The sequence below is a fragment of the Gopherus flavomarginatus genome, chromosome 3 (genome assembly GCF_025201925.1).
Source record: "Gopherus flavomarginatus isolate rGopFla2 chromosome 3, rGopFla2.mat.asm, whole genome shotgun sequence".
NCBI classification, from domain to species: domain Eukaryota; kingdom Metazoa; phylum Chordata; order Testudines; family Testudinidae; genus Gopherus; species Gopherus flavomarginatus.
This window is the reverse complement of record NC_066619.1, coordinates 31088851-31114257: the sequence shown is the minus strand read 5'-3', so window position 1 is coordinate 31114257 and position 25407 is coordinate 31088851. Positions and strand designations below refer to the sequence as shown.

At 39.7% G+C, this 25407-nt stretch overlaps 1 protein-coding gene across 5 annotated transcripts; it reads left to right on the top strand.

Annotated features, from left to right (window-relative positions):
* Positions 1-1188: 1188 nt before the first annotated feature.
* On the top strand, positions 1189-24181 carry C3H5orf34 (chromosome 3 C5orf34 homolog). Of its 5 annotated transcripts, XR_007773523.1 has the most exons (14): positions 1189-1283; positions 1879-2106; positions 2630-2719; positions 4243-4907; positions 5821-5922; positions 11266-11389; positions 12755-12846; positions 13149-13218; positions 15000-15170; positions 15872-15999; positions 19002-19079; positions 20408-20448; positions 22811-23224; positions 23617-24181. XR_007773523.1 is itself a non-coding variant. In XM_050946964.1 (13 exons), the coding sequence occupies exons 2-13, from the start codon at positions 1912-1914 to the stop codon at positions 22999-23001; spliced, it is 1914 nt and encodes a 637-aa protein (XP_050802921.1). In that variant the 5' UTR covers positions 1189-1283; positions 1879-1911; the 3' UTR covers positions 23002-23549. The 5 variants fall into 5 exon arrangements, 4 of the variants coding, with proteins under 4 accessions (XP_050802921.1, XP_050802919.1, XP_050802922.1 ...); XM_050946964.1 differs by lacking the exon at positions 23617-24181 and having other exon boundaries at positions 15905-15999; positions 22811-23549; XM_050946962.1 differs by lacking the exon at positions 23617-24181 and having other exon boundaries at positions 22811-23549.
* Positions 24182-25407: the final 1226 nt, after the last annotated feature.

Below are 25407 nucleotides of genomic sequence, written 5' to 3'. Positions count from 1 at the left end.
TTTTGACATTTCTGCAGTAACAGCTTCTACTATTCTGCATGCTTTACAACTATTTTGATTATTTCACAGTAACCTATCAGCAGACCTGCCATATCCATCCCATATATGTAAAACAGCCAGACTCTGAAAACTAGCTTTAGGAATGGTATAATTTCTATCAATGGATGGACTAGGTCTAGTATCATTATATATAGACATGTCACATGCTGATGTCTTCAAGATCAGTGTTTTCTTGCATAATTAAAGTACCTCATGGGGCATCTACTGTTGATCAGCAGTGTGATAGCATAAGAGAGGTGTAGGAACATAGAATGGGTGTATTTTCCTTGCAACCATGTTCCATTCCCTGTTTCCGTTGTGCTCCCTCACACATTCAGCTGCATGAACAGCTCCTGCAGGAGGCTGCAGGGCCAGGCCTCAGCCTCATGCACGGCAGCTCTCTTCTCTCGCGGTGCTCAGCCCAGACCTAAGAGCATACCCAACCCTGCTTTGGCGAGCTATCCCGAGTGTGCTGGAACAATTTTGAGTGGGGATGGTGAGAGCCATTGAATCAAACTGCAACCCTGTATTAGGGTGACCAGATTTTCTGATTTTATAGGGCCAGTCCTGATTTTTCTTATATAGGCTCCTATTACTCCCCACCCCGGTCCTGATTTTTCATACTTGCTATCTGGTCACCCTACCCTGTATATAATTGAAATCACTTCAAGTCACATGGTGCATTACCCTCCGCATCCCTAGTTCAAGCAGCGATGGCCACCCTTGCAGCGGCACCTCAGCGGAAGACAAGGGCAGCGACCACTGGGAAACACTGGAAAGTGCAAAATGAAATGACCCGAGGAGAACGCATGGGTAACGCCCCAGCCGCTGAATAGGTCACACTGGCAGGCCGGTCCGCCGCGGCCGGCTTCCTGCGCATGCGCCCAGCTACAGAGCGGGCAGTGCAGCGCTTCCGCGAGAGCCTGGGGCACCACGCGCAGCCGCCTCGCGCCAGACCCCCGCCATGCCAGCGGGGTCTGCAAGCCCCGCCCACTACACGAAGCCCCGCTCCGCTCCTCTTCTCATTGGGCCCCGACTCCAGCCCGCTAGAGCTGCCGCCGCTTAAGCGGGAGCGGCCGAACCAGGCTCGCTGGCCTCTCGGCGCGCGGCGCTTCCCGGTCTGATCCGGCTGCACAGTCTGAGGCGCTGCTCGGCGCCCTGATACGGAGCGGCCTGCGCCTGGGCCGGCGGGGCAGGGTTGTGGCTGGCCTGGGCCGTGCTTGTGGGGATCTGCCATTGACTCTGCAAGCGGCCCTGGGAACAGTACAGCTAAACTCCCCTGAGTGCTGAGGCTGAAACGACTCCCGTAGAAAAGTGTGTTACTGTTGTTCCCCTCCCCCTCCCCGCAGTATAGTCACAGTCTGCGGAAAAGGCACAGCGTAGCTTAGGAGCATCGTCGCGCTCCCCTGCTGTCCTCGTGATGTTGTGTACCACCAAGTACCGTTAATAAGCAAATGCTACGTGTGGTTAAGCAAAAGGCACCTTAACTAAGCCTACACTGAGCGTTTCAGCCTTGGCAGCAGAATTAATTGAAGTTTCGATACTTGCTTTCTTCCAGAACTGTTGATATTTGTCCTAGGACACACTGAAGCTGTAAACGATACTTTAATAAGGGGTGGGTATATGTGTATTTATACATATAAAATGGAGCTTATGCTGTTTGTTTTGTCTATGCATGCTATGTAAAAACTTGCACCAGCACCCCATGACATGATAGATTTGTTAACTGTGGATCTAGGAATTTAATCCTTTTTTATAGATCTGCTCCTGTTTCATTAGTTGTACATGTGTATTGGGAAGACTATCCTTATAGCCTAAGTCTGTTGTCCCTTAATGCAGGCTCTTTTCGACAAACATTCTCCTTTTACTGCAATGAATCCTGAAAGTCTCATGATTCTTTATGAGGATGACTCTGTAGAGGTGCACTATATAGATGGATCCAGACTGCTGCTTTCTCCATGTGGCTCTGAATTCCTGTTTGAAAAGGCACTTCCTGTCTCTGCCCATCCTCTGCAGCCAGCTGAAAGGATTCGCCAAAGGACTCAGTTTGTTATTAGTACCTACAGAGTACGTGAGTTAAATTTCTTTTTCTATGCTATCTCCACATAGAGCAAAAATAAAGGAGAAGAGCAGGTGGGATAAGAAGGTCGTACCATGGCATATTATTATTCCTTCCATTATAGCACCAAACAACATAAAAATGTTCTTAAAAAAAAGGTAGTTGAAACATTGAATGAACCTCCAGTGTTAGCAATCCAAGTAAACATTGTCAGTCAGCTAACATGTTCTTCTCAAATATATTGTTCATCCACCATGGGCTTTTCTATACATCTGGCCCTTAGTATTCCAAAAGGCTATGTAGACCTCTTAATGTTGATTGGTAGTTCATACAGTGCCTTGGCGTTTGGTAGTTCATACAGTGCCTCTGCCTTGTAGAGCAATTGTGATGGCATTGTTGGTTATCACTGTACAAGTAATGCTGAATTCTAAATCACTATTTTCCTCCCAAAAAGAGGAGATAAAGCAACTAGTGAAATGTTTCCACTGCGTAGCCAGTTCCATGATCATGTGTCTCATACCCTTTCCTCAGGAGGAACTCCTACGAGCAATAGGTTTCCGGAACCAGTTTTGTACTTCCTTGTATTTACCTTCAAGTATCATACCTTCTGAAAGGAAAAATGTAAGTTTTTTTGCATACCTAATAATACTTTTGCAAAATAAACTTCAGTGAGAGTCTGATTCAGTGATTTTTTTTTCTAGTTTGTTTTACTTTGGTAGTATGTGTTTTGTTTTGTTTTTTAAGTTCTGTAAAATGCAGTTTGGTTGATAAATTAGATTTAGAAAATTTTGATTTTTAAGTTGCATAAGAACATAAGAGTGGCCATATTGGGTCAGACCAATGGTCCATCTAGCGCAATATCCTGTCTTCTGACAGTGGCCAGTGCCAGGAGCTTCAGGGGAATGAATAGAACAAGTAATTCATCCTGGAAATAAGGATGGGACCTATTTTATTTAATGTATTTAGTTTGGTAAAAGCACCCAATATTAAAATGATGGGCACAGTGGAAAAAGTTATACAAGAATGTAAGTTGAAGCAAGTTGAAGAATGTAAGTTGTACTTGTATGTAGCTAGGTAGTTGAGGTGTAACTGATCTAACATCAAATTTTGACCCCTTTTTTGCAAATAGGTTTAATAAGTATGGTTTCAGGTACCTCTGAAATGTGATACCACAAAGGTCTAGATCAGGGGTCCCCAATGTGGTACCCGCGGGTGCATCTAAATGCACCCACGTCCTGGCCGGCGGTTGAGCATCCGCCAAAATGCCGCCTAAATTCGGCGGCATTTTGACGGCAACGCCTCTCGATGATGCCGCTTGCTGACAAGCAACATCATCGAGAGGCATTGCCTCCGGAATTTCGGCAACATTTCAGCGGATGCTCGACCGCCGCCATGGTCCTTCAGCTTGGGGACCGCTGGTCTAAATTCATCATTATTATATTTTAAAATTTTCTTCGGGAATATATTCTAGATACTTTCCAAAAGAGATCCACATCACTAAATCACCAAAGCCACTGCCCTGTTGGTAAGATTGGAAGGATTAAATTTTTTTAAAAAATGTTTACTTCACTGTACACAAACTGAAATAAACATATTTCTATCAATCATAATTGAAATTTATAGACAGGAAAAGTTTAAAAAAAGCCACTTGAGAACTTTGATTAAAGGATAATTACTTTGTATATTTTGACATGTGATATTGAAAAATTGTGTTTTTAATGGTTAAAAAGCTTTAATTTTTTGAGTCCCAGCATCTACTGATATTAAAGAACTACTGTCTGACCTCCCTTCCCATAATTTTGCACAACTGTGAAAATTTAAATGGATTAAAAACAATGCTAAAAATTAACTCACTCTAGCCATTGAAATCATTTTTTAAAAAAATTATCAAAGTCTGCCAAGCCTACTTGTTGGCAGTCTCAACAGAGAGGACAAGGATTAAATGAGCATAGTAATTAAATTACTCCTTTTAGCACTGAGTATGGTTCTGCTTGAACAGGTAGAGGCACACTTGAGAAGTGAAGTGAGATGTCTTATTTTATAGATAAATAGGAACCTTCACTCTTCATCACTGTCACCTTTCAGAAGAACTAAGATCACTTAAAATAGATTCTACTACCTTCTGTTCATTTTCCTCTTTTTAGAGTCTTCTCTCTGATATCTCCGAAATCAATTGGCCTAGCCCCAATGCTACTGATGCAGTAGAATGTATGGATAATGGCAGTGTAAAAATCTCATCCTTAGATGGTCGTGCTTATCTCTGCATGTCAGAACTGCAGCAAGAGTTTTCAGTGGAGTTTTTATGCAAAGTAAGCCAAAAGTGTACTGCGTCTTCATCTTTCTCTGAAAAAAACAGCAATAATCAAAACAAAGGTCAGCATGGAAAATCAAGCAGAAGTGTTATCTCAGAAATGTTTCCTAAACAAATGAGAATGGAGAATAAGAAAGAGGAAAATTGCTGGGCTATAAACAAATGCAGGGAACTGGACAAATCAAAGGACTATTTAAACCAACTAAAAGGACAAGATGAGACCCCATTGTCTCTTACACGCTGTTCATCTGAATACGTGTGGGTTATGCAGCGCTGGTCTGTTTTCTCATATCCAGAAGAATGGAAATACCCTTTATCTTTGGCATTAATGTTCTATCAATCGCACACTGATAACATATGTAAAACATATGTGGAGAATAAATGCACTAGAAATGGAACTGCAGGATCTGATGTTTTAAAGGAAACTGAAAAAACAAAGGTAGTTTCTCATTTGCCTAGAGCTTTGCCACTCAGCTGTAGTGCACCACACCTACACAGGTAACAGGAAATTTGTTTGCTTTTTAGTTTTGTGCAATATATTTTGCAGTTCCGAAGATCTGAATGTCAGCGCTTCAACAGCCTGATTGAATATTAACCATCATAAATGTCTATTTAAAATAAAACATGTAACGAACACACCTTTTCTTAGGCACCTCATGAAATATGGTATTCATAAGACCGACAATACATAGACTGGGGTGAGAAATTGTAATAGTAATCTGAAGAAAAATGATAAACTTTTAATATTTGGTATATTGTCGAGAGAGAACCTCTAATTTGACAAATATGCAAGTGACAGTAATGGGGATATTGAAAAAAATACATTAAAACTACTTTGAGTTTTGGGAAAATAATGCTTGGGAAGTTTGCCAGTGGCATGGACTACTCTTTTTAAAAACTGTATTTTCAGAAAAAGGAAGAGGATAAGGTGTGTGTGTGTGTGTGTTTATGTTCGTTTGTACACATCCATTCTTGTTGGCTGTTCACAAAAACATGATTCATATTTGATTATAAGTCACTTGTTCCATATTAAGTATGAGAGGGAAAGTACAGCTATAACTTAGAAAGTCAGGTTAAATGGTAATAATTGAGCAGACTGAGTTTCCTTGAAACAAATTTTTTAAGGGTCACAAAGTTTGAACACTGTCTCTCACACCAATTTACTCTGAGATCTTTCATTGACTGAAGAATAACTTCTTGAGTAGTTGGCTAGTTCTCAGTTCATCCATTTGCAGTTCCTGAATGTGCTGCTTCTTTAAATGAGTTGAGTATTGCATTTTTAAAAATATTTTATGAAAAATTAAGCAAGTTATATCAAGATTTCCCTGGCTTCTTTGAACAGTGCAAAATATTAATAATACTGATGAATTGGGAACTTACTACAGCTTTTCTGTCTTTGACTTTTGCCCAGGTGGAGTTTCTGTGACCTCTTTCTACAGAGGAAGCAAGACACTGAACATAATTCACACCCTCTGCTAATAAAAATTGTTTGGTGCCAGGGTATTATTTACAGGTAAGAAATAAATAACTTGTTCACTTTTGGAAGCTTATGCACTTCTGTGGTAATTAAGCTTTTAAAAAATGAAATTTCCAGATTCAAATCTCTATTTTACTTCCTTAGGAGTTACATTTAATATTCTGAACATGTTTTTGCTGTATTTATCGGGGTTCATTACTCTGAAATAAAACTTCGTAGACTGTGACTTGGCCATTGTGGTATTAGCTTGGGAGTAAACGTATGTTACTGAATTGAAAAATGTTTTATTCAATCATTCTTTAATTATATGAACTTTTTAAAAAGGTGCTTCAGAATTTCTTGTCTTTGAAAATTGTGGGCTGGGTATGTATTGTACAAATAAAATTAGGACTTTCAGGCCACATTTAAAACTCTTAAATAAGAGGACTGGTTTTTTTGGAGCCGTGGAGGGAGAGAGTATTTAGCTCCTATGGACAGCTGCCAGAGTTAAGGAGTTTGGCTCCTCTGAAAATTATGCTGCTTGTTTAGGGCTAATTTCAGGCAACCAAATTTTAATATGTTGGTCCCAGTTTCTAAATAAATCCAGATTTAGCAATCAGCCAAACTCTACTATGAACTAACTGTATAGATTTATATGCAAATAATTTAAAATAGGGCTGTCCATTAATCGCATCAGTTAACTGATGCAATTAACTCAAGAAAAATAATCAATTAAAAAAATTGTGTGTTAAACAATAGAATACCAATTGAAATTTATTAAATATTTTGGATGTTTTTCTACATTTTCATATACATTATATTGTGTTGTAATTGAAATCAAAGTGTATATTTGATAATAAATATTTGCACTGTAAAATGATAAACAAAAGAAATAATATTTTTCAATTCACCTCATACAAGTGCTGTAGAGCAACCTTTGCTATGAAAGTGCAACTTACAAATGTAGGTTGGGTTTGATTTTTTTTTTTTTTGGTTACATAACTGCACTCAAAAATAAAACAGTGTAAAACTTGAGAGCCTACAAGTCCACTCAGTCCTACTTCTTGTTCAGGCAATTGCTAACACAAACAAGTTTATTTATATTTACAGTAGATAATGCTGTACTCTTATTTACAATGTCACCAGAAAGCAAGAACAGGCATTTGCGTGGCAATTTTGTAGCCTGCATTGCAAGGTATTTATGTGCCACATATGCTAAACATTCATATGTCCCCTTCATGCTTTGGTCACCATCCCAGACGAGATGTATCCATGCTGATGACGCTCATTAAAAAAAAATGCATTAATTTGTGATTGTACTCCTTGGGGGAGAATTGTATGTCCCCAGCTCTGTTTTATCTACATTCTGCCTGTTTTATACACCTCTACCTCAATATAACGCTGTCCTCGGGAGCAAAAAAAATCTTACCGCATTATAGGTGAAACCGTGTTATATCGAACTTGCTTTGATCTGCCAGAGTGCACAACCCCCCCCCCCCCATCCCCGTGCCCCGTAACACTGCTTTACCACATATCTGAATTCTTGTTCTATCGGGTCACGTTATATCGGGGTAGAGATGTATTTCATGTTATAGCAGCACATGTTGTTCATTTTAAGAACACTTTCACTGCAGATTTGACAAAAATGCAAAGAAGGTATCAGTGTGAGATTTCTAAAGATAGCTACAGCACTCAACCCATGGTTTAAGAATCTGAAATGCCTTCCAAAATCTGAGAGGGACGACGAGGTGTGGAGCATGCTTTCAGAAGTCTTAAAAGCGCAACATTCCAATGCGGAAACTACAGAATCCAAACCATCAAAAAAGAGAATCAACCTTCTGCTGGTGACATCTGACTCAGATAATGAAAATAAATGTGTGTCGGTCTGCACTGGTTTGAATTGTTATCAGACAGAACACGTCATCAGCATGGACGCACGTCCCCTGCGATGGTGGTTGAAGCATGAAGGGACATATGAATCTTTAGCGCCTCTGGCATGTAAATATCTTGTGACACTGGCTACAACAGTGCCATGAAAACTCACTTTCAGGTGACGTAAACAAAAAGCGGGCAGTATTATCTCTTGCAAATGTAAACAAACTTGTTTGTCTGAGTGATTGGCTGAACAAGTAGGAATGAGCGGACTTGGAGATTCTAAAATTTTACATTGATTTATTTTAGAACGCAGGTTTTTTGTAGATAATTCTACATTTGTAAGTTCAACTTTCATGATAAAGAGATTGCACTATAGTACTTGTATTAGGTAAATTGAAAATTACTTTTTTTTACAGTGCAAATACTTATAATCAAAAATAAATATAAAGTGAGCACTGTACACTTTTTATTCTGTTATAATTGAAATCAATATGTTTGAAAATATAGAAAAATCCAAAAATATTTAAATAAATGGTATCCTATTATTATTTATCAGTGTGATTAATTGCTTGACAAGCCCTTACTTTAAAATTAGAGCTGTCTACACTGGCAAGTTTTGTGACAACCTGCCTTTTGGTGACAAAACAGCAAGAGCGTACACACAACAATGGGACTTTTGTCGCAAAAAAACACTCGGTTTTGGCGAGAAACAACTTCCACCCCTACAAGACTTTTGTCTTTCCCCCTCCCTTTATTGTTGACCAAGAGCCAGTGTAGACACTGCTGATTTTGTCAACAGATCTGGCTTCCACCAGTATCCCACAATGCCTGCCCTGATTGCTCTGCTCAGTGTTTTGATCTCTGCAGCCTTCCAGGCATGTGCCCCTTCCCTTTCAAAGCTCCGGGAAATATCTGTATGCTGCTCCCTTTGGGGAACAAACAAAGAGCAAATCACTAGAATGCTCCTGTTCTGCCCTGCACTAGGAACACAGCGTAGGCAGGCTGCTGTTGCAGTGGGAGAGGGACAGACTGCTGTGCTGCTTTGCCATTTCTCAGCACCAAGAGCGCACAGAGATTAGCCCACGAAAGCTTATGTTCAAATAAATTTGTTAGTCTCTAAGGCAGTGGTCCCAACGCGGTGCCTGCGGGCACAACGGTGCCCGCTGTGGCATCTGTGCACCTGCACACTGGCCAGTGGACAAGCATCAGCCAAAATGCCACCGAAAAGCGGTGTCATCAAGAGGCGTCATCACCTAAATGCCACTGATTTTCGGCAGCATTTCAGCAGCGATGCCTCTTGATGTTGCTGCTTCTCGACATTTTGGCGGATGCTTGTCCACCAGCCACGGTCCTTGGTGGCTCATCATCCGGCGCCTGCCACCTGGAAAAAGTTGGCTCTAAGGTGCCACAAATACTCCTGTTCTTTTTACGGATACAGAACAACACGGCTGCTACTCTGAAACCTGTCAAATAAATTTGTTAGTCTCCAAGGTGCCACAAGTACTCGTTCTTTTTGCTGATACAGACTAACATGGCTACCGCTCTGGAACTTGTTTGAAAATCTTATTTCAGTGTCTTGACAACTGAAACAGAATTTGGTATTATGTCCTTCACAGTAGTATAGTGGGAAAGCAAATACTTTAAAGCTTCATTCTTTCTCTAGAATATCTATTTGCCAAGTAACAGTGAGTGTGAAATATTTCTGAACTTTCCAATGTTTAACCCACATGAGCAGACTGACTATTGAGGCCCCAGTTCTGCAATTCATTCCACCTGTACCCATGTAAAGCCGTGTACCCATGTAAAGCCATTTAGACTTCAGTGTGGCTTTCTGTGGACAGAGTGCACTGCCACCCAGATTAAGTTGCAGGATTGGGCCCTGGTCTAGTCATAGATCACATAATATTACGTGATCATGTAATGAAAAATCCTGTATCATATCAAAATATATACAAGGAAGCGGTGGTAAGGTTGCTAAGGTAGCATTAAATCTGAGGGCTTGTCTAAATGTGGATAAATGTAAAGTAATGCACATTGGGGAAAAAATAACCCCAATTATACATACAATATGATGAGGGCTACTTTAGCTACAACTAATCGGGAAAGCGATCTTGGGGTCATTGTGGATAGTTCTCTGAAGACATGCACGCAGTGTGCAGTGGCAGTCAAAAAAGCAAACAGGATGTTAGGAATCATTAAAAAAGGGATAGAGAATAAGACGGAGAGTATCTTATTGCCCTTATATAAATCCATGGTAAGTCCATATCTTGAATACTGTGTACAGATGTGGTCTCCTCATCTCAAAAAAGATATACTGGCATTAGAAAAGGTTCAGAGAAGGGCAACTAAAATTATTAGGGGTTTGGAACGGGTTCCATATGAGGAGAGATTAAAAAGGCTAGGACTTTTCAGCTTGGAAAAGAGGAGACTTGGGAGGATGATGATAGAGGTATATAAAATCATGAGTGGTGTGGAGAAAGTGAATAAGGAAAAGTTATTTACTTGTTCCCATAATATAAGAACCACCAAATGCAATTAATGGGCAGCAGGTTTAAAACAAATAAAAGGAAGTTCTTCTTCACACAGTGCGCAGTCAACCTTGCCTGAGGAGGTTGTGAAGGCTAGGACTTTAACAGGGTTTCAAAGGGAACTAGATAAATTCATGGTGGTTAAGTCCATAAATGGCTATTAGCCAGGATGGGTAAGGAATGGTGTCCCTAGCCTCTGTTTGTCAGAGGGTGGAAATGGATAGCAGGAGAGAGATCACTTGATCGTTACCTGTTAGGTTCACTCCCTCTGGGGCACCTGGCATTGGCCACTGTCAGTAGATAGGATACTAAGCTGGATGGACCTTTAGTCTGACCCAGTATAGCCGTTCTTATGTTCGCTACGCAGCTTTTAGTGACAAGGTTGGGTCGACACAGCCTTGTTGCTAAAAGTCAGCAAGTGTGAACCCTCTTTTGTGGTATTTTGTCGGCATTTTTGCCGAAAAAATACTTCCAGCCCCACGAGCGCTCCTGCCAACAAAGCCACATTCACACTGCCGCTTGCGTTGGCAATACTTTTGTCTTTTGCTGGGGGGGGAGGATTAAGTACCCACGAAAGACAAAAGTTTTGGGTACAACTTGCAGTGTAGACACACCCTGAATTTCCTGCCTCTGGCGGGGGTTAATCAGAACTTCCCCCCTAATGTGGACATACACCTCACTCCTCCATCATTGCTATATTCCATTTCCAATACCTGTGGGTGAATTATGTTTTTATGGGATATCTACTTATATTTAAGAAACTAAAAAAGCTCTTTTTTTTTTTTTTTTAAATTGGATAGTGCTAAGATTCCTTTTTAAAGGGGAAAATAAAAAGTAAGCAGTGAGACTACTGATGGGGAAACAAGGAAATAACTTTTTATGTGGAGGCTTTGGTGAAAGGATGTGTATTCACATCGAGTAAATTACCATATTTTCCCCCCCTTTAACTGGCAATACTGATAGTTAACTCCTTTTGTGTCCTGTCTTCTGATCTTAGGTTTATCCATGAGATTGAAAACTTTATAGAAATTTATCCTGGAGATGGATCAGTTTTCAAGTCAGAAGGAGCATTTTTGGGAAACTATTTTACACATTATTCAGTTCACAAAGAAACAAGACAGGTGGGAATTGCCCTTCTTAAAAAACCCAAACTGTTTTACTACTTGAATACTACTCTACTTTTCCATTCGAGGTTATCTGCATATTTCACGTGAAGAAACTGCTTTAACAGAACAGTTTGTACTAAGACATTGTTCTAGTTTGTCACATTTTAGTATTTTGCGTGACAGCTTCTCTGAAGATTTTTCAATAATATATTTTTATCACTTGTAAATTAGAGAAAAATCTAGTTAGAACATTTATCTCAAAAACTCAAGAAAGTAGATATTGTGGTCCTATATTTCCTATTTTTCTCTCTGTTAGGATTTTTCCCGTTTAAAAACTTGATTCTGGAAAGTTTTTTTTTTTTTTTAAAATAGCATCAAAGGTCCAGAGAGTCCATTTTAAGTGGACTCTCTATTCTTAAGCTGTTTTACTACATTCTGATCTCCTTTAATAAAACAAGACAAATAAAAGAGGCAGTGTGGTGCAGTGGATAGGACCCAGCAGACCTGGTTTCTATTCCTTGTTCTGCGACTGACCTAGTGAACTTTGGACAAGTCACTTCACCTCTCTCTCGCTCTGTTTTCCCTCTCATCCTTCCTTATCTATTTATTTCATGTTCTTTGGGGCAGAGCCCGTCTCAAGTATTAGCACAATGGGTTTGGAGAGATCCTGATTTTTAGCTGGTGCTGCCATACTATAAATAATAAAGGGGTGGATGGGAAAAGAACAGAAAATATAGGAAAATGCAGCTTGTGTGTCTAGGATGGAATTCAGTTGCTAAATGATCACAGGTGGCACAGCAAATGACTTGAGTTGGCAACTGCAGACTCAGTAAAAACTCCACAGTGAATCAGTTTCTAAGATGGTCACAGCAGAGTGTTACAAAGTGTAACTTGTTCTGGTTGTCTAAACCAGACTCTTAAAATGAGAACTTGAAGTGTGGGGGGATGGAAATTGACTCACGGGGTTGTGTGGCTAACATGAACCTTATGCTCACATCTTAGCAGTTGCTAAGAACACAGAACCAAACATAACTATTTCTAGGGCTATCTCCTTACTTGGTCTGGTCAGAATACCTTTCAAAATCAGATAATAGGAACTTAGCATCACAGTTGGGCCTTGGTGAAAGGCCTTGGTCCAAGGAGATGACAATGACATCATGTTTGTTTGATGTGGTGGTGGTGGTGGTGGTGGTGGTAATGCCTCCTCCCATGCTGAATAAGATGTCTGGTGGGCCTCAAAAGAACCATTCAAAACAGGGGTGGCAACCTTCAAAATCTTTTTATTCACTGGGCGAAGGACTGCCCAAAACTTAATATCTTGCTAGTTCTTAAATACCACAATATCTATAAATAACTCTTCTATTTTCTGTTATGTTCTAGAGAGAAAAAAAAATGTATTCAGCAAACAGTCTGCCTCCTGATACACCAGAAAGTCCATACTCTATCTGTTCCATTATTACCCAGGCAACCAGGTGAATTATTTCTTCTGTTTTATTTTTGTTATATTAATTGCTTTAGCCTTTGGAAGGGCATTCAGTAACAAAGATGACAAATAATGATTACCATATTGTTCTAGTTAGACTTCAAATTTAGCTCTGAGCATAAGAAATAAATCAAAGTAATTTATATCAACAGCACCAGAAAAATATATAAACATAATGAAATAGGTTCCAAAATAGATCCTTAACAATAACTGTGTAAATGAAGCTACAGCAAGTATTTGTGCAGTGCAGCATGTTTTCTGCATATGAGATATGTATTTTTTCCTTCTCAGAATTCTCCAATACTGTCACAAGACTAAACTTTCATTAACCCATAATTACAGTATCTGCTGCTGGAGAATGGTATGTAACTGAAGCTTTGTAAGTATGTTAACACTTGAACTGTTAGCCTGTGTTTAGTAGGGTCTATAGACAACAGCTTCTGGGAAAAAGAGAGATGGTGTTGGAATTAGTAATATTTGAAATTCATAATATTGATTATGGGAAACCACCAAACACTAATTTAGCCATAAATTCCTTTATTACATCCAAAGGCCAAATGGTATTGGTACCGTTGCTCTAAACATGCCTAAAAAGCCTGACTAATAAGCAACTTACTATGTCTAAACAATACTAAACATTTATAAGCATTTGATCGAGATATTTACAAATGAGTTAAACCTGTGGGTGCTTAGATTCATATTGGTCAGCTTCAGCGTGGTCAGGCAGGTATTAGCAATGAAGTAAGAGTTGACCTGTTTGTTAAAAAGGGTATAAAAAGTAATGTCATTGTCAATTACTGAGTTCAGCTAAAAACCAATTTGAGACAATTCACCCTTATTTCCAGTTTTAATCCAAATAAGATTTACAGCTTCCTTTCTTCCTTTGGCCTTCCCCTTCGTACCTTCTCCCTCCCACCCCTAAGCAGAACAGTGGGAAGATTTGGACTTGTTTCTTTTAAGACAGTTTTCCTTTGTCTTGTTACTACAGCTCTTTATTTTATTAAATTACTTTTGAAGCCATACATCGGGATGGGCAAACTTTTTGGTCCAAAGGCCACATCTGTGTATAGAAATTGTATGGTGGGCCATGAATGCTCATGATATTTGGGTTGGGGTGTGGGAGGGGGTGCAGGCTCAGGAACGGGGCTGGGAATGAGAGGTTTGGGGTGCAGAAGGGTATTCTAGGCTGGGACAGAGGGGTTCACAGGGCAGGAGGGGGTTCAGGGCTGGGGCAGGGGGTTGGGACACGGGGGTGGGGGTGGCTCAGGAGTGCAGAATCTGGGCAGCGCTTATCTCAAGCAGCTCCTGGAGGCAGATTCATGTCCTCCCTCCGGCTCCTACGTGGAGGCATGGCCAGGCAGCTCTGCTGCGTGCTGCCCCGTCCGCAGGTGCTGCCCCTGCTGCTCCCGTTAGCCGCAGTTCCTGGCCAATGGGAGCTGCAGTGGCGGCGCTTGGGGCAGAGCAGCATGCAGAGTGGAGCCTCTTGTCTGCCGCTATGTGTAGGAGCCGAAGGGGGGACATGTCGCTGCTTCCAGGAGCCGCATGGAGTGGCCCCCGGCCCTGCTCCCCGGCTGGAGCACCAGAGCAGAACAAGCCCCAGACCCAGTCTCCAGCAGGAGCTTGAGGGCTGGATTAAAACAGCTGGTGGGCCGTAGTTTGTCCACCCCATCATACATCCTTCCCACACTACAATACTAATTATTATTCTCATGGTCTTCTTTTACTTGATGACTGGGGGCTTCTTTATAAGACAAACACACATATATCTAGTGCTGAAGTCAGGATCATAATCTTTTACCCTCCGGATTGCTAATTTGTGAAGTGGTGCTCTGCTTCTCTATCCTTTTGTTGGTTAAGTCACACCCTTAACTAAACTTAAGATAACTTTAATTCTTTAATGTTACATGTATCCTACAGGTGGGTATAAGCTAAGAACAAAGACCTAGGATTAGCTGGTGGGGCCTGAACCCATTGAGTGTAAGGGGATGTCAGCAAGTCAGAGAGCAGCCAGGCAGGGAAGCAGGTTGCTGGTGTCTCAGTAACAAAGCTGCACTGTGAATCTGGGTACAAGTTAAATATTAGTAATGACATAACTTTAAATATAGTAAATTTTATTTTTTCTGAACACTTGGTTCACATTAGATACCAGGGACAGATGGAAGAGAAATGCTGCCAGTTCCATTGCATGAAACAGTTATTCCCAATGTGGGGAGACTTGTTGCATATTCAGATAATAAAGTCCATGCTCTGTTTTGTGATGGGATGACCTTGAATATGGTTTGGGATTTCAACTCTTGCTATGGAAGAACACAGGTAATTCTCAGGAGCAGGGAAATATCTGTTTTTAAAATCTTTCTATCTGAAGGTGGTGTTTAATTAATAAATGTGAAGTCTAGGGAAAGTTTTATACTTGGTTCTGATGTGCATAAAAAGCAAATTGTGCAGTGGGGAGCCTCCATCTGCCCTGAGTTTGTAAGTCACATTGGTTATACACTATGGTTCACTGTCACAACTCACTCTTCTGTAGCTCTCTGTTGCGTTAGAATGTTGACTGAAGTAAAAAAGTACTGGGGGGGGAAGGGAAGCATCAGCAGATGTGACTCAGTACATGCAGAGTAAGATTTGTTAAGAAATTATGTTTCATTTGTATGAAGTTGCTACTCCAACAATAACAGAACTTGAGAATGAAGACAAATCTATAACCTCATTCTCCAGATGAAAGTAGAAGGAATTAAATATTCTGAAAGACTGGACATTTCTTCACATGGGGTCAGACAGGAAGTGAAGGGGTTGAATTTTCCATTATTCTCAGACAGCACATTGAAATCAGTGTTTGGGCAATGCTTGGCACCAGGAATTCCCAGTTCTTGTTTCTGTGATCATGCTGCCAGACCGTACCTTACATCTATAGCCAGATACAAATGTTTTAAGTGAAGCATTTACAGATATTTCATTTTGAACTGGCATATGTTGTTGATATTTAAAGTAGGACTACCTCTTTGATTCCGCTGCAGAACAATGATGCTCTTTTGTCTTTCTCTTCCAAGATAAATCAAGGTGGTACCACAGGATGGTGTAAAGTAATTTCTCCTGATGGGGCACAGCAGCTAATCCAGATAAAAGATCCTGGAATCTATGAAAGGTATAGCTGATGCATGGAACAAATTTAACAAAATCAGGAATTCAGTAAAAGTTGAATGTGTTACTGTAAAATAGACTGTGAAAAAGGTTGTACCTGACTGGCTAGCAAAGATCCAGATTGCACAGCTCGGGGCTTCAGACAACTAATTTGATGGGATATTCACTTATTAATTTAATCATTTTTCCATCATTCTGAATAATAGCTATTAGGAATTGAAGGAAGCAGAGCCTGTCACCTGAGGGATGCACTCAAGAGGGACTGCCAAGGGGTCTTAATTGTGACACTACTTTTCGTTGCGCGCCCTCCCCCCGTTACACTAATAAAATAATACCAACAGGATCTTATAAGAGGGATAAGACACAATGCCAGATTTATTGTAAATATAGAGAGAGTGAGAAGTCAGGATATGCAATTCAATATTATTTCACTATCATTCCTTATTCATTCACACACTCATTCATACAAGTTCTGCAGAGTTGTTATAGTTACCAACCTAGAGGTTGCTCACAGTAGAGTACTGGCCAGGTAGCCTGCACACGAGGGTGGAGCAGAGTCTTTGTCAGATGCGCATCCGATGCTCCTGGAGGGTGGTTGCAGAACCAAACTCAAAGTCCCTGTGTTTTTGGTTCTGTTCTTAAAGGATTTTGTCCTTGTACAGGTTTATGGGAATCGCTTCATCGTGCTGATGTTTGTTTGAAATGATTATCAATCAGCAGGTGGCACATCCCTGACAGCTGAGTGTTATCTTGTTCTTCAAGTCTTCAGCCCTCCATTGGGGGAGAGGAGGGCACTTGGGTGGATTCTGACTTGCCCTGCGGGGTCATCCGGTTATCTCCGTGCTACGCATTCTTCGGCCAATCGAGACTGAAGTTGTAATTCTTAGGCTGGCACCTCCCTGACCATTCATCCTTTATCTAAATCAAGCATCCATCCACATACATCCTCTATTTTAACGTACAGTTATCACTTATTACTTCACTGTCTCTTTTTTAACTTCTGACAACTCTCAGGATGTTGCAAATCGACTTAAACTTTAACATACATAGCAAACAAGTTAAAAGCAAGGAAGAGCGGGTAGCTGTGTTCTGTTTTGAAGAACAATTACAGTTGTTTTTGCAAAGCCTTATCAGTCTTTGAGAACAGACTTTCTGTCTTAGGATGTGTTAACACAATTAGCAGTTTGGCCTTGCATATTTCTCAGAGAGGGAGAGATACAAAAATGAAAAATCAAGAGGCCTGTGCTGTTACCAATATCTTTGAATTCCCCACAGTTTAAACTCCATCTTACCCTTTTTCTCTCTTGGCCTCGAACTTGTTATACACGTACATTTTATGGTGCTAATACAGAAAGTCCCTGATACTGTCCACTTCCCCCCCTCTTTTTTTTTTGGGGGGGGGTAGGGGCTCAAATAATGTATCCTAAGCAAAAGGGCTAGGGAGAGCACTTGTTCTTTGCTTAGGTATACTCAATATCCACAGCTACTTAAATGGTTCAAAAAGGTTGCTTAACTAATTCTCTAAGAATTATTTTTGTACAAATATTAAAGCAAATTTGATCACATAGCAATTCTTGAATTATTTTAATGTTAACTTTCTTGCATCATTTCCATAAATTTCTTAAGGCTAATTCTACTCACCATGATGACACAAGTAGTCTAATTCAGTGGTTCTCAAACTGTGGTCCAGGAGCTCTATTCAGGTGGTCCGCAGAGAGGTCCCTCTAAGGTGTGTGCCTGCGTGGCTGCACAGAAGAGGATGAAGGGCCACCCACCTAATTAGTGGAGCTGCACAGGTATGGCTCCACTAATTAGGTGCCTGGACCCTGGAGAAGATGCACATGTAAGCTGAGGTGGTGGCCTTGGGGGGGAATATGGGGTAGGTAGGAGGGGGAAGTGGGGTGGCTGGAATTTGGGATGTGCAGGGGTGTGGCAGCCAGAGAAAGAGGCGACTTTCTGCAGTTCCAGGGCTACAGCTGCCGGGGAGAGAGGGCCCTTCTCAGCCTCAGCTTTGTGGCAGGGGAAAGACACCCCTCCTTCCCAGCCCGAGCTCATGGGCTGCTGCAGTGGGGGAGAGAGGGAGAGACCCCACCTCCTTCCCAGCCCCAGCTCAGGCTGCTGCGGCGGGGGAGAGAGGGCACATCCATCGCATTAGAAAGGTAAGACTACTGATATTAAAATATGAGTTGTGTGCTGTTATTTGTAGAACAAATATATGGTAATTATTAAGATTTTTTTAATATAGCACTTTTATCCAAAGCACTTTTAGAACAGTTAGTTAATGGTACAAACAATATTTGGAAATATCAAGTGGTCTGCCAAGACCCTCAGCAGCCCCAGAGCACCCATGGAGTCAGCGCCTATGCCTGTGGCAACTGTATTCTTACAAAAATTCCTGTGGACTCAATATCCATGCAGAGCAGACAATTCCTCGGTTTTAAAGTCGCATTCAAAACACATGCATATCAAACTGAATGGAACTTCATAATATAGGAATTCCATGAATTAAGTTTAAGGGCTTAATTGACCATATAGCATTCAAAACTAGTTTTTGTTCCAGTGAGTTTGGGCATATCAAATCTGATGCTTTAAACCACTAAGCTGTCCCTTTGTATCTCCAGTATCTAATCTTCTCTTCTATCACCTGAAATTCTAAAAAGTGCTTTACAAGCAACAAATTAAATGCAAAGTAATGTTTCTTTTGTTTTTTTTAAACATAATTAATATACTCAGTTATACAGTAAGGTTCTCTTTCATTTATATGTGGGATTCATAAAAGGACAAATTTCTTCACTAGGTAATCACTTATTGATTCTGGAGGGTTTCTTGTTTTCCTCTTTTATCAAATTCACATAAGAATATCCTGGAGGTTAGCTCTAGTCTGTTCCATATCCTACTCCAGATTTATTGTTTAATGCTGTCAACTTTCTGTTCAGATTTAATTAAAGGGTATTTGTCTGATCTAAATGGTTATTTTCTTTTTTATGAATTGTGTTTTTAATACAGGTACATCAGAATTATAGTAGCATGGTGCAGAAGTTTGAATGATGAGGCAGAGACTCTTCCTGCAACTGAGAGGAACTGGTATTCATCACGTATAACTTGCTATTCATAATAAAGAAGGAAACTACCAAAGTTTTAAACTCTAAATATGACACACTGCACTTTTTTAAAGATGAAAAATTTAAACCCATTTATATTTTGTGACTCCACATAATTTTTCTTACAATATATTAAACTATACAAGCAACTTGTGTTTAAACAGAGGCTTGTTTCCTCATATCTATTTTCTGTTTCTGTATTGAAGCCATAATGCTGAAGCTCTTGCCAAAGTAGAAGACAAATATTAAACGGTGTTTTGACTGTTGCAGGATCAAATGGAGAAACTGGGCTAAGAGAATCATCATTATTAAAAAACAAAATACTTCCATACTAGCATAGGAAATCCAGAAAATTCTAGTTCCAAAATATATGCTTCCTTGTGATGGTCCACTATAAAAATCTTATAATCAGAAGAACGTCATTTCATATTTTAGATTCTGTGTACACTCCCATCATTTTGGGAAGTGCTCAGATAGCATAGGTAATAAGCACTAAGAACACAGATTATAAACATTTACTTTGGTGCTGGCTTTGTACTCTTCCTGTTGCTAAAGTTTTTGTTCTAATAGCCACTGTTCTGACTCCACAGGAGCGCATCTTGTGCTTCTACAGTATCTGTAACCGTAGTTAAAGGGACTATTTAATCATACTTCTGTCTGAATTATTTTTCTGAACTGTTACAAGTAACATCTAAAATTACTATCTTAGAGACAGTTAAGGAAAAAATCTTCTCGTTTTCTTTGAGCACATCACAGGATTTTATATAAACAATTTATGTACAGTTTTCCCTTTGTACGTGTGTCTTTTTTACACAATAGAAGAAACGTTTTGTTTTCTTTTAAATAGGGAAATGTGATCACAACCCCACAGTAATTGGCAGAGGGATTTAGGGGCAGATGTAGTACTTCCAACTGAAGTTTTAAATTAACTAGACTTCTAGCTGTGTCCTTTTTAATGAATATGTAAGCTATTCCCTAACACTGTGCTGATATTTAAGAATACTGGTACACCTATATAATTTGGCATTAAAAATCTCTATATAGATTGAATTAAAATTGGCAGGGGAGAATATTCTCAAAGTAGAGCTCATCCTGCAAACAACTGCACATATTTAACTTTATCCACATGAGCAGTTTTGTTGACCTCAAAAATATGAAGTGGGGGGAGGAAAAAGCAAATCATTCTTTTACTTGTACATGTCATCTATACAACTGCATAAGGAAATAAAATCATAAAGGCAAAAATACACGAGAAATTTTATCATAATCTATCCTGCTATATAAAATAAGTTTTAAATCTTCTTTTAACAGGTCTGTTGTTGCTGAACTTGAGAAAATACAAAGATTTAACTGTATCCTTTCAACAAATATTTCTTTAGCATATTTTGAGTGTTTAATGACTGTGTCCCTTTATTCCTTTTATTGTGTAGGTCTTTTTTTAAAGTTTCTGCCCAGTTATTTATCCTAGGGATGCTCCCCATGTTACACCACTGGAAACTCCAAAAAACTGGCAGAACACACACAAATCCTCAGAAGGGAATAGCTCTATTGTTCAAACTTATATTGTATCTTTTTATTAACCTTTTCTTGGACTACTTGGAATAGATAACGAAGTTATCAAGTGCTTCAATTTTGCTCCATTGTTAAGGCAGCTGCAAAAAAACTGTTACTCCATTGTCATAAACAGATAGCTAAGGGTTAACGTCTCTTTCACCTGGAAAGAAGTAATCTGAAACACCTAACCAGAGGACCAATCAGGAAACCAGACTTTTTCAGGTCTGGGTGGAGGGAAGTTGGTGTCTGAGTTCTTTGTCTTGTGGCTCTCTCTCTCTCGGCTATGAGAGGATCTCTGCTTCCTGCCTTTCTAATCTTCTGTTTCCCAGTTGTAAGTACAAAAGATCAGATAGTGATTTATATGGTTTTTTTTGTATTTACATGGTATAGTTGCTGGAGTGCTTTGAATTGTATTCTTTCTGAATAAGGCTGTTTATTCATATTTCTTTTAAGCAATTGACCCTGTATTTGTCACCTTAATACAGAGAGACCATTTTTATGTATTCTTCTTTCTTTTTAAGACCTGTTGGAGTTTTTCTTTAGTGGGGAACTCCAGGGAATTGAGTCTGTGCTCACCAGGGAATTGGTGGGAGGAAGAAGTCAGGCTAGTAAATCTAACACACACAGATTTTCCCCTGACTTTTTTCCTCTGGTTCATTAGGCAGATTCCTACACAATCCCCTTCCATGCAAACCTATAGACTTTCTAGCTAACAGGCTAGAAGCCTTCTCCTTTCCTTGGCCATGAACAGGTTCAGGAATCTTTTCCTTCTTGCTACAAGTTGTCAAACTGTCAGTAGGTAACACAATAAAATCACCTTTTTGCTCTCCTTGTGCCCTGGCTAGGGTATTACCCTGATTAGACAGAGCTGCTACACCCTTTTTCAATGACGATGTGGTTCTGGCGAGACCCAACTGAGAGTGCCAATTCAGGACCAATTGCTCAAACAGGGCAGTCACAGCCCAAGGCTGGGGTTTTTTCACCTCTAAGGCAAACCAAACCAGCCAGACAAAAAGGACTTTGGTTTTACCCCACTGGCTAACCACAAGTCACACAAGCAATTTTCTTAGACACTTCAGTCTTCCAGTGTCACCACCAGTGCCACCCGTCCTGGGGATGAATGGTTATGAAAACCAACACCCCAGTAAAAGAAAAAGGTTCTCTTGATCCCAAAGGACCAAGCCCCAGACCCAGGTCAATATACACATCAGATCTTATCCACAAATTACGCTGTTGCCAATCCTTTAGAACCTAAAATATAAAGGTTTATTCATAAAGGGAAAAAGATAGAGATGAGAGCTAGAATTGGTTAAATGGAATCAACTTACTAGCCTGACTTCTTCCTCCCACCAATTCCCTGGAGTTCCCCACTAAAGAAAAGCTCCCAAAAGGTCTTAAAAAGAAAGCTTTATATAAAAAGAAAGAAAAATACATAAAAATGGTCTCTCTGTATTAAGGTGACAAATACAGGGTCAATTGCTTAAAAGAAATATGAATAAACAGCCTTATTCAGAAAGAATACAATTCAAAGCACTCCAGCAACTATACCATGTAAATACAAAAAAAACCATATAAATCACTATCTGATCTTTTGTACTTACAACTGGGAAACAGAAGATTAGAAAGGCAGGAAACAGAGATCCTCTCATAGCCGAGAGAGAGATAGCCACAAGACAAAGAACTCAGACACCAACTTCCCTCCACCCAGACCTGAAAAAGTCTGGTTTCCTGATTGGTCCTCTGGTCAGGTGTTTCAGATTACTTCTTTCCAGGTGAAAGAGACGTTAACCCTTAGCTATCTGTTTATGACATCCATATACTCAAAACCCCATGTAATTACCCCTAATTTACTTCAGTTTTTTAACATGCATTATTAATTCCTTTAGACAGCACAATCTGACATCTTCCTTGATGGCTTTTCTTTTAAATACACTTTGATATATACAGGAAAATATTCATTTTATGTAGAGATTTGATTGGAATAAGATTTGGAAATATTAAAGAACTTTCACTTATTTGATTTCATAGCTTTATTTATTGGTTGCAGTATGCAGTGGCAAACCACCTAATTGAGAACAATGGTTAAAATATTTTAAAATAATTTCTTTCATTATTAGATGGGAGACAAAACAGAAATTTCCTTAACAAAGCAACTGCAAGTCTTACTGCAGAACAGCAATGTTCCAAACAAGACTTCGGCTATGAAAAATAATCCATCTCATATTACTGATAGACAACCAGAAAACAGTTTACCTGAGGATATCGGTGAAAGGAGCATATCGGAGGCTTTGGAAAAAACGTCAAAAGTCATCCAAGATATTGAATCTCTCCTAGCCTCCTCTAGGAAGTGACGCTTGAGCAAGCATGTGAAAGACCAGCATTATTTAAATGTTTATGGGCTCTATCCTGCAGTCTTATGCATCAAGTGGGATTTTTGGGTGTGCAAAGAATGAAAGATCAGGCCCTAAGAGTTGGAAACCTGTAATTTTTGTTCTGAATAATTGACACTCTCCTACTCTAACAACAGAATTCTAATCTGCCATACAGACATACAAAGGATAGAACAGAAATGAGGTATATTTATGTTGTCCGGTTTTATTTACAGGGCTTGAGTAAAATTGCCACCTTTAGTAGAAATTAAAATGACAGTGAATGTTTCTAAATTCCAACATGTTTGATTTATATACATAATTGTTTTAAGCAATTGAGTTACTGGTAAATAACTGACTAGGCTATCAATCTGGTTAAGCAATTTTTAAATATGAAACACTTTTAAATGTTTTATTTTTAAGAGATCAAAGGAATATTCAAGATGGTCCCTCAACTATTTCTGCTCTATTCTTTTACTGTAAAATAGTATTTTAAGAACATTTTGAAAATAAAGTTTCACTAACCCTCATTTGTTTTTCATGCAATGAATATTGCCTTATAGTGCCCTACCTAAACAAAACTTATTTTCTTTTTAGGTTATCATACTTCTACATACTGTAGATAAAGAAAAAGTCTTCTAGATCATCTTCTCTGTTCCTAACCTTATCAGCCAGACAGGATTATTCCCTCCAGAATATTCTCAGCTGCTTTATCTAGTCTTGTGTTAAACCACTAATGAAAAGAAGCTTGCGCTATCAACATTATTTCCAAAACCCACAACACTCCAATAGTTCATAAAATGCTCTGTAACAATTTTCAGCATGAACAAGGTTTTTGTGTTTTTAGCATTGATACTTTGGAACATAATGGTGGAGGTGTGTGTAATCTTCCTGAAAAGGCACTTGGGACCCCGTGTCATGCCCTATGGCTCAGCCTGCAACCAACTTTAGTACTGTACATACTTGTTCATAAGCTGAATATTTTTGGTAAAAAAATGACACATTGAAAAGCAGGGGTTGGCTTATAAACGGGTCTAAACCAAAATTTGATGATTTTAAACTCTATGGAATCATTTAATTGAATATCTAATACATTGTTTTGTTTACCTGGAGCATCCGCAGGCATGGAGCTCCTCAGCTCCCTGTGGCTCCAGTTTGCCATTCTCAGCCACTGGGAGCTACAGGAAGTGGCGGCCAGGTAAACAAAACGCCCTAACCTGCCAGCAGCTTACCCTGAAGAGTTGGAGCCAAAGTTTGCTGACCCATTTATTGATGTCAATACTGCAGCCTTTTAAAGTTGCAAAGGCTTTGTTTAGTGGTCTAGATTGGCTTGAAATGAATCCTAAAAGAGCAGTGATGCAGATCTGCATGACATTTGACCCATGCAGTTCACAAAATGCTACATCTTTGTCATAAACAGAGTGTTAAGGGTTAATGTCTCTTATACCTGTAAAGGGTTACAAGCAGGAAACTGGACACCTGACCAGAAGACCAATCAGAAGACAAGATACTTTTAAATTCGGTTGGAGGGAAGTTTGGGTGTGAGTTCTTTGTTCTTCTCTCCGAGGGTCTGAGAGAGACCAGACATTCCTACAGGCTTTCTAAGTCTCTTTTCAAATAGTGAGTAAAAAACAGGCGGTTTAGGTTTGTTTTTTTTAAATTGTTTTACTCTATTTGCAATTGTGGATCTGGCTGGTTAACTTTTATATGTGTAGTTGCTGGGAATATTTTGATTTGTATTGGTACTGGGGGGAAAGTCTCTTTCTGGTATCTGTAAGCTATAGGACCCTGTATATTGACATCTTGAAGTTACAGAGATAATTCTTTACTTTTTCCTTTCTTTTATTAAAAGATTTCTTTTTAGAGAACCTGATTGATTGTTTTTTCTCTGTTTCCCGTGTTTTATCCCAGGGGATTGGGATAACTCACCAGGACAGGTGGGGAGACGGGAGGGGGAGAGATAAAATCTCTCTCTGTTTTCCTTGAATCTGTTTGCCTCTTTGTGGAAGGGAAGGGAGATGCTTCTCTGTATGGTGATTTAAGAGGTTAGATCAGTATCTCAGGATAGCCCAGGGAGGGAAGTTCTGAGAGGGGGAAGGTGGGGGAATGGGTTATTTCTCCTTGTTTTAAGAACCCAAGGGGTCTGGGTTCTTAGGGTCCCCAGGGAAGGTTGGGGAGGTCAGAGTGCCCCAAAACACTATTTTTGGGTGGTGGCAGCCTATCAAATCTAAGCTGGTAATTAAGCTTAGGGAAATTCATGCTAGTATCTCATTTTCTGAACTCTAAGGTTCAGATCTGAGAAAGAATGCTATGACAATCTTACAAGCCAATCAGAAAAATACAATGAACATTAGTACTATAGCACAGGTGTCAGTCTGCTACTGTGTA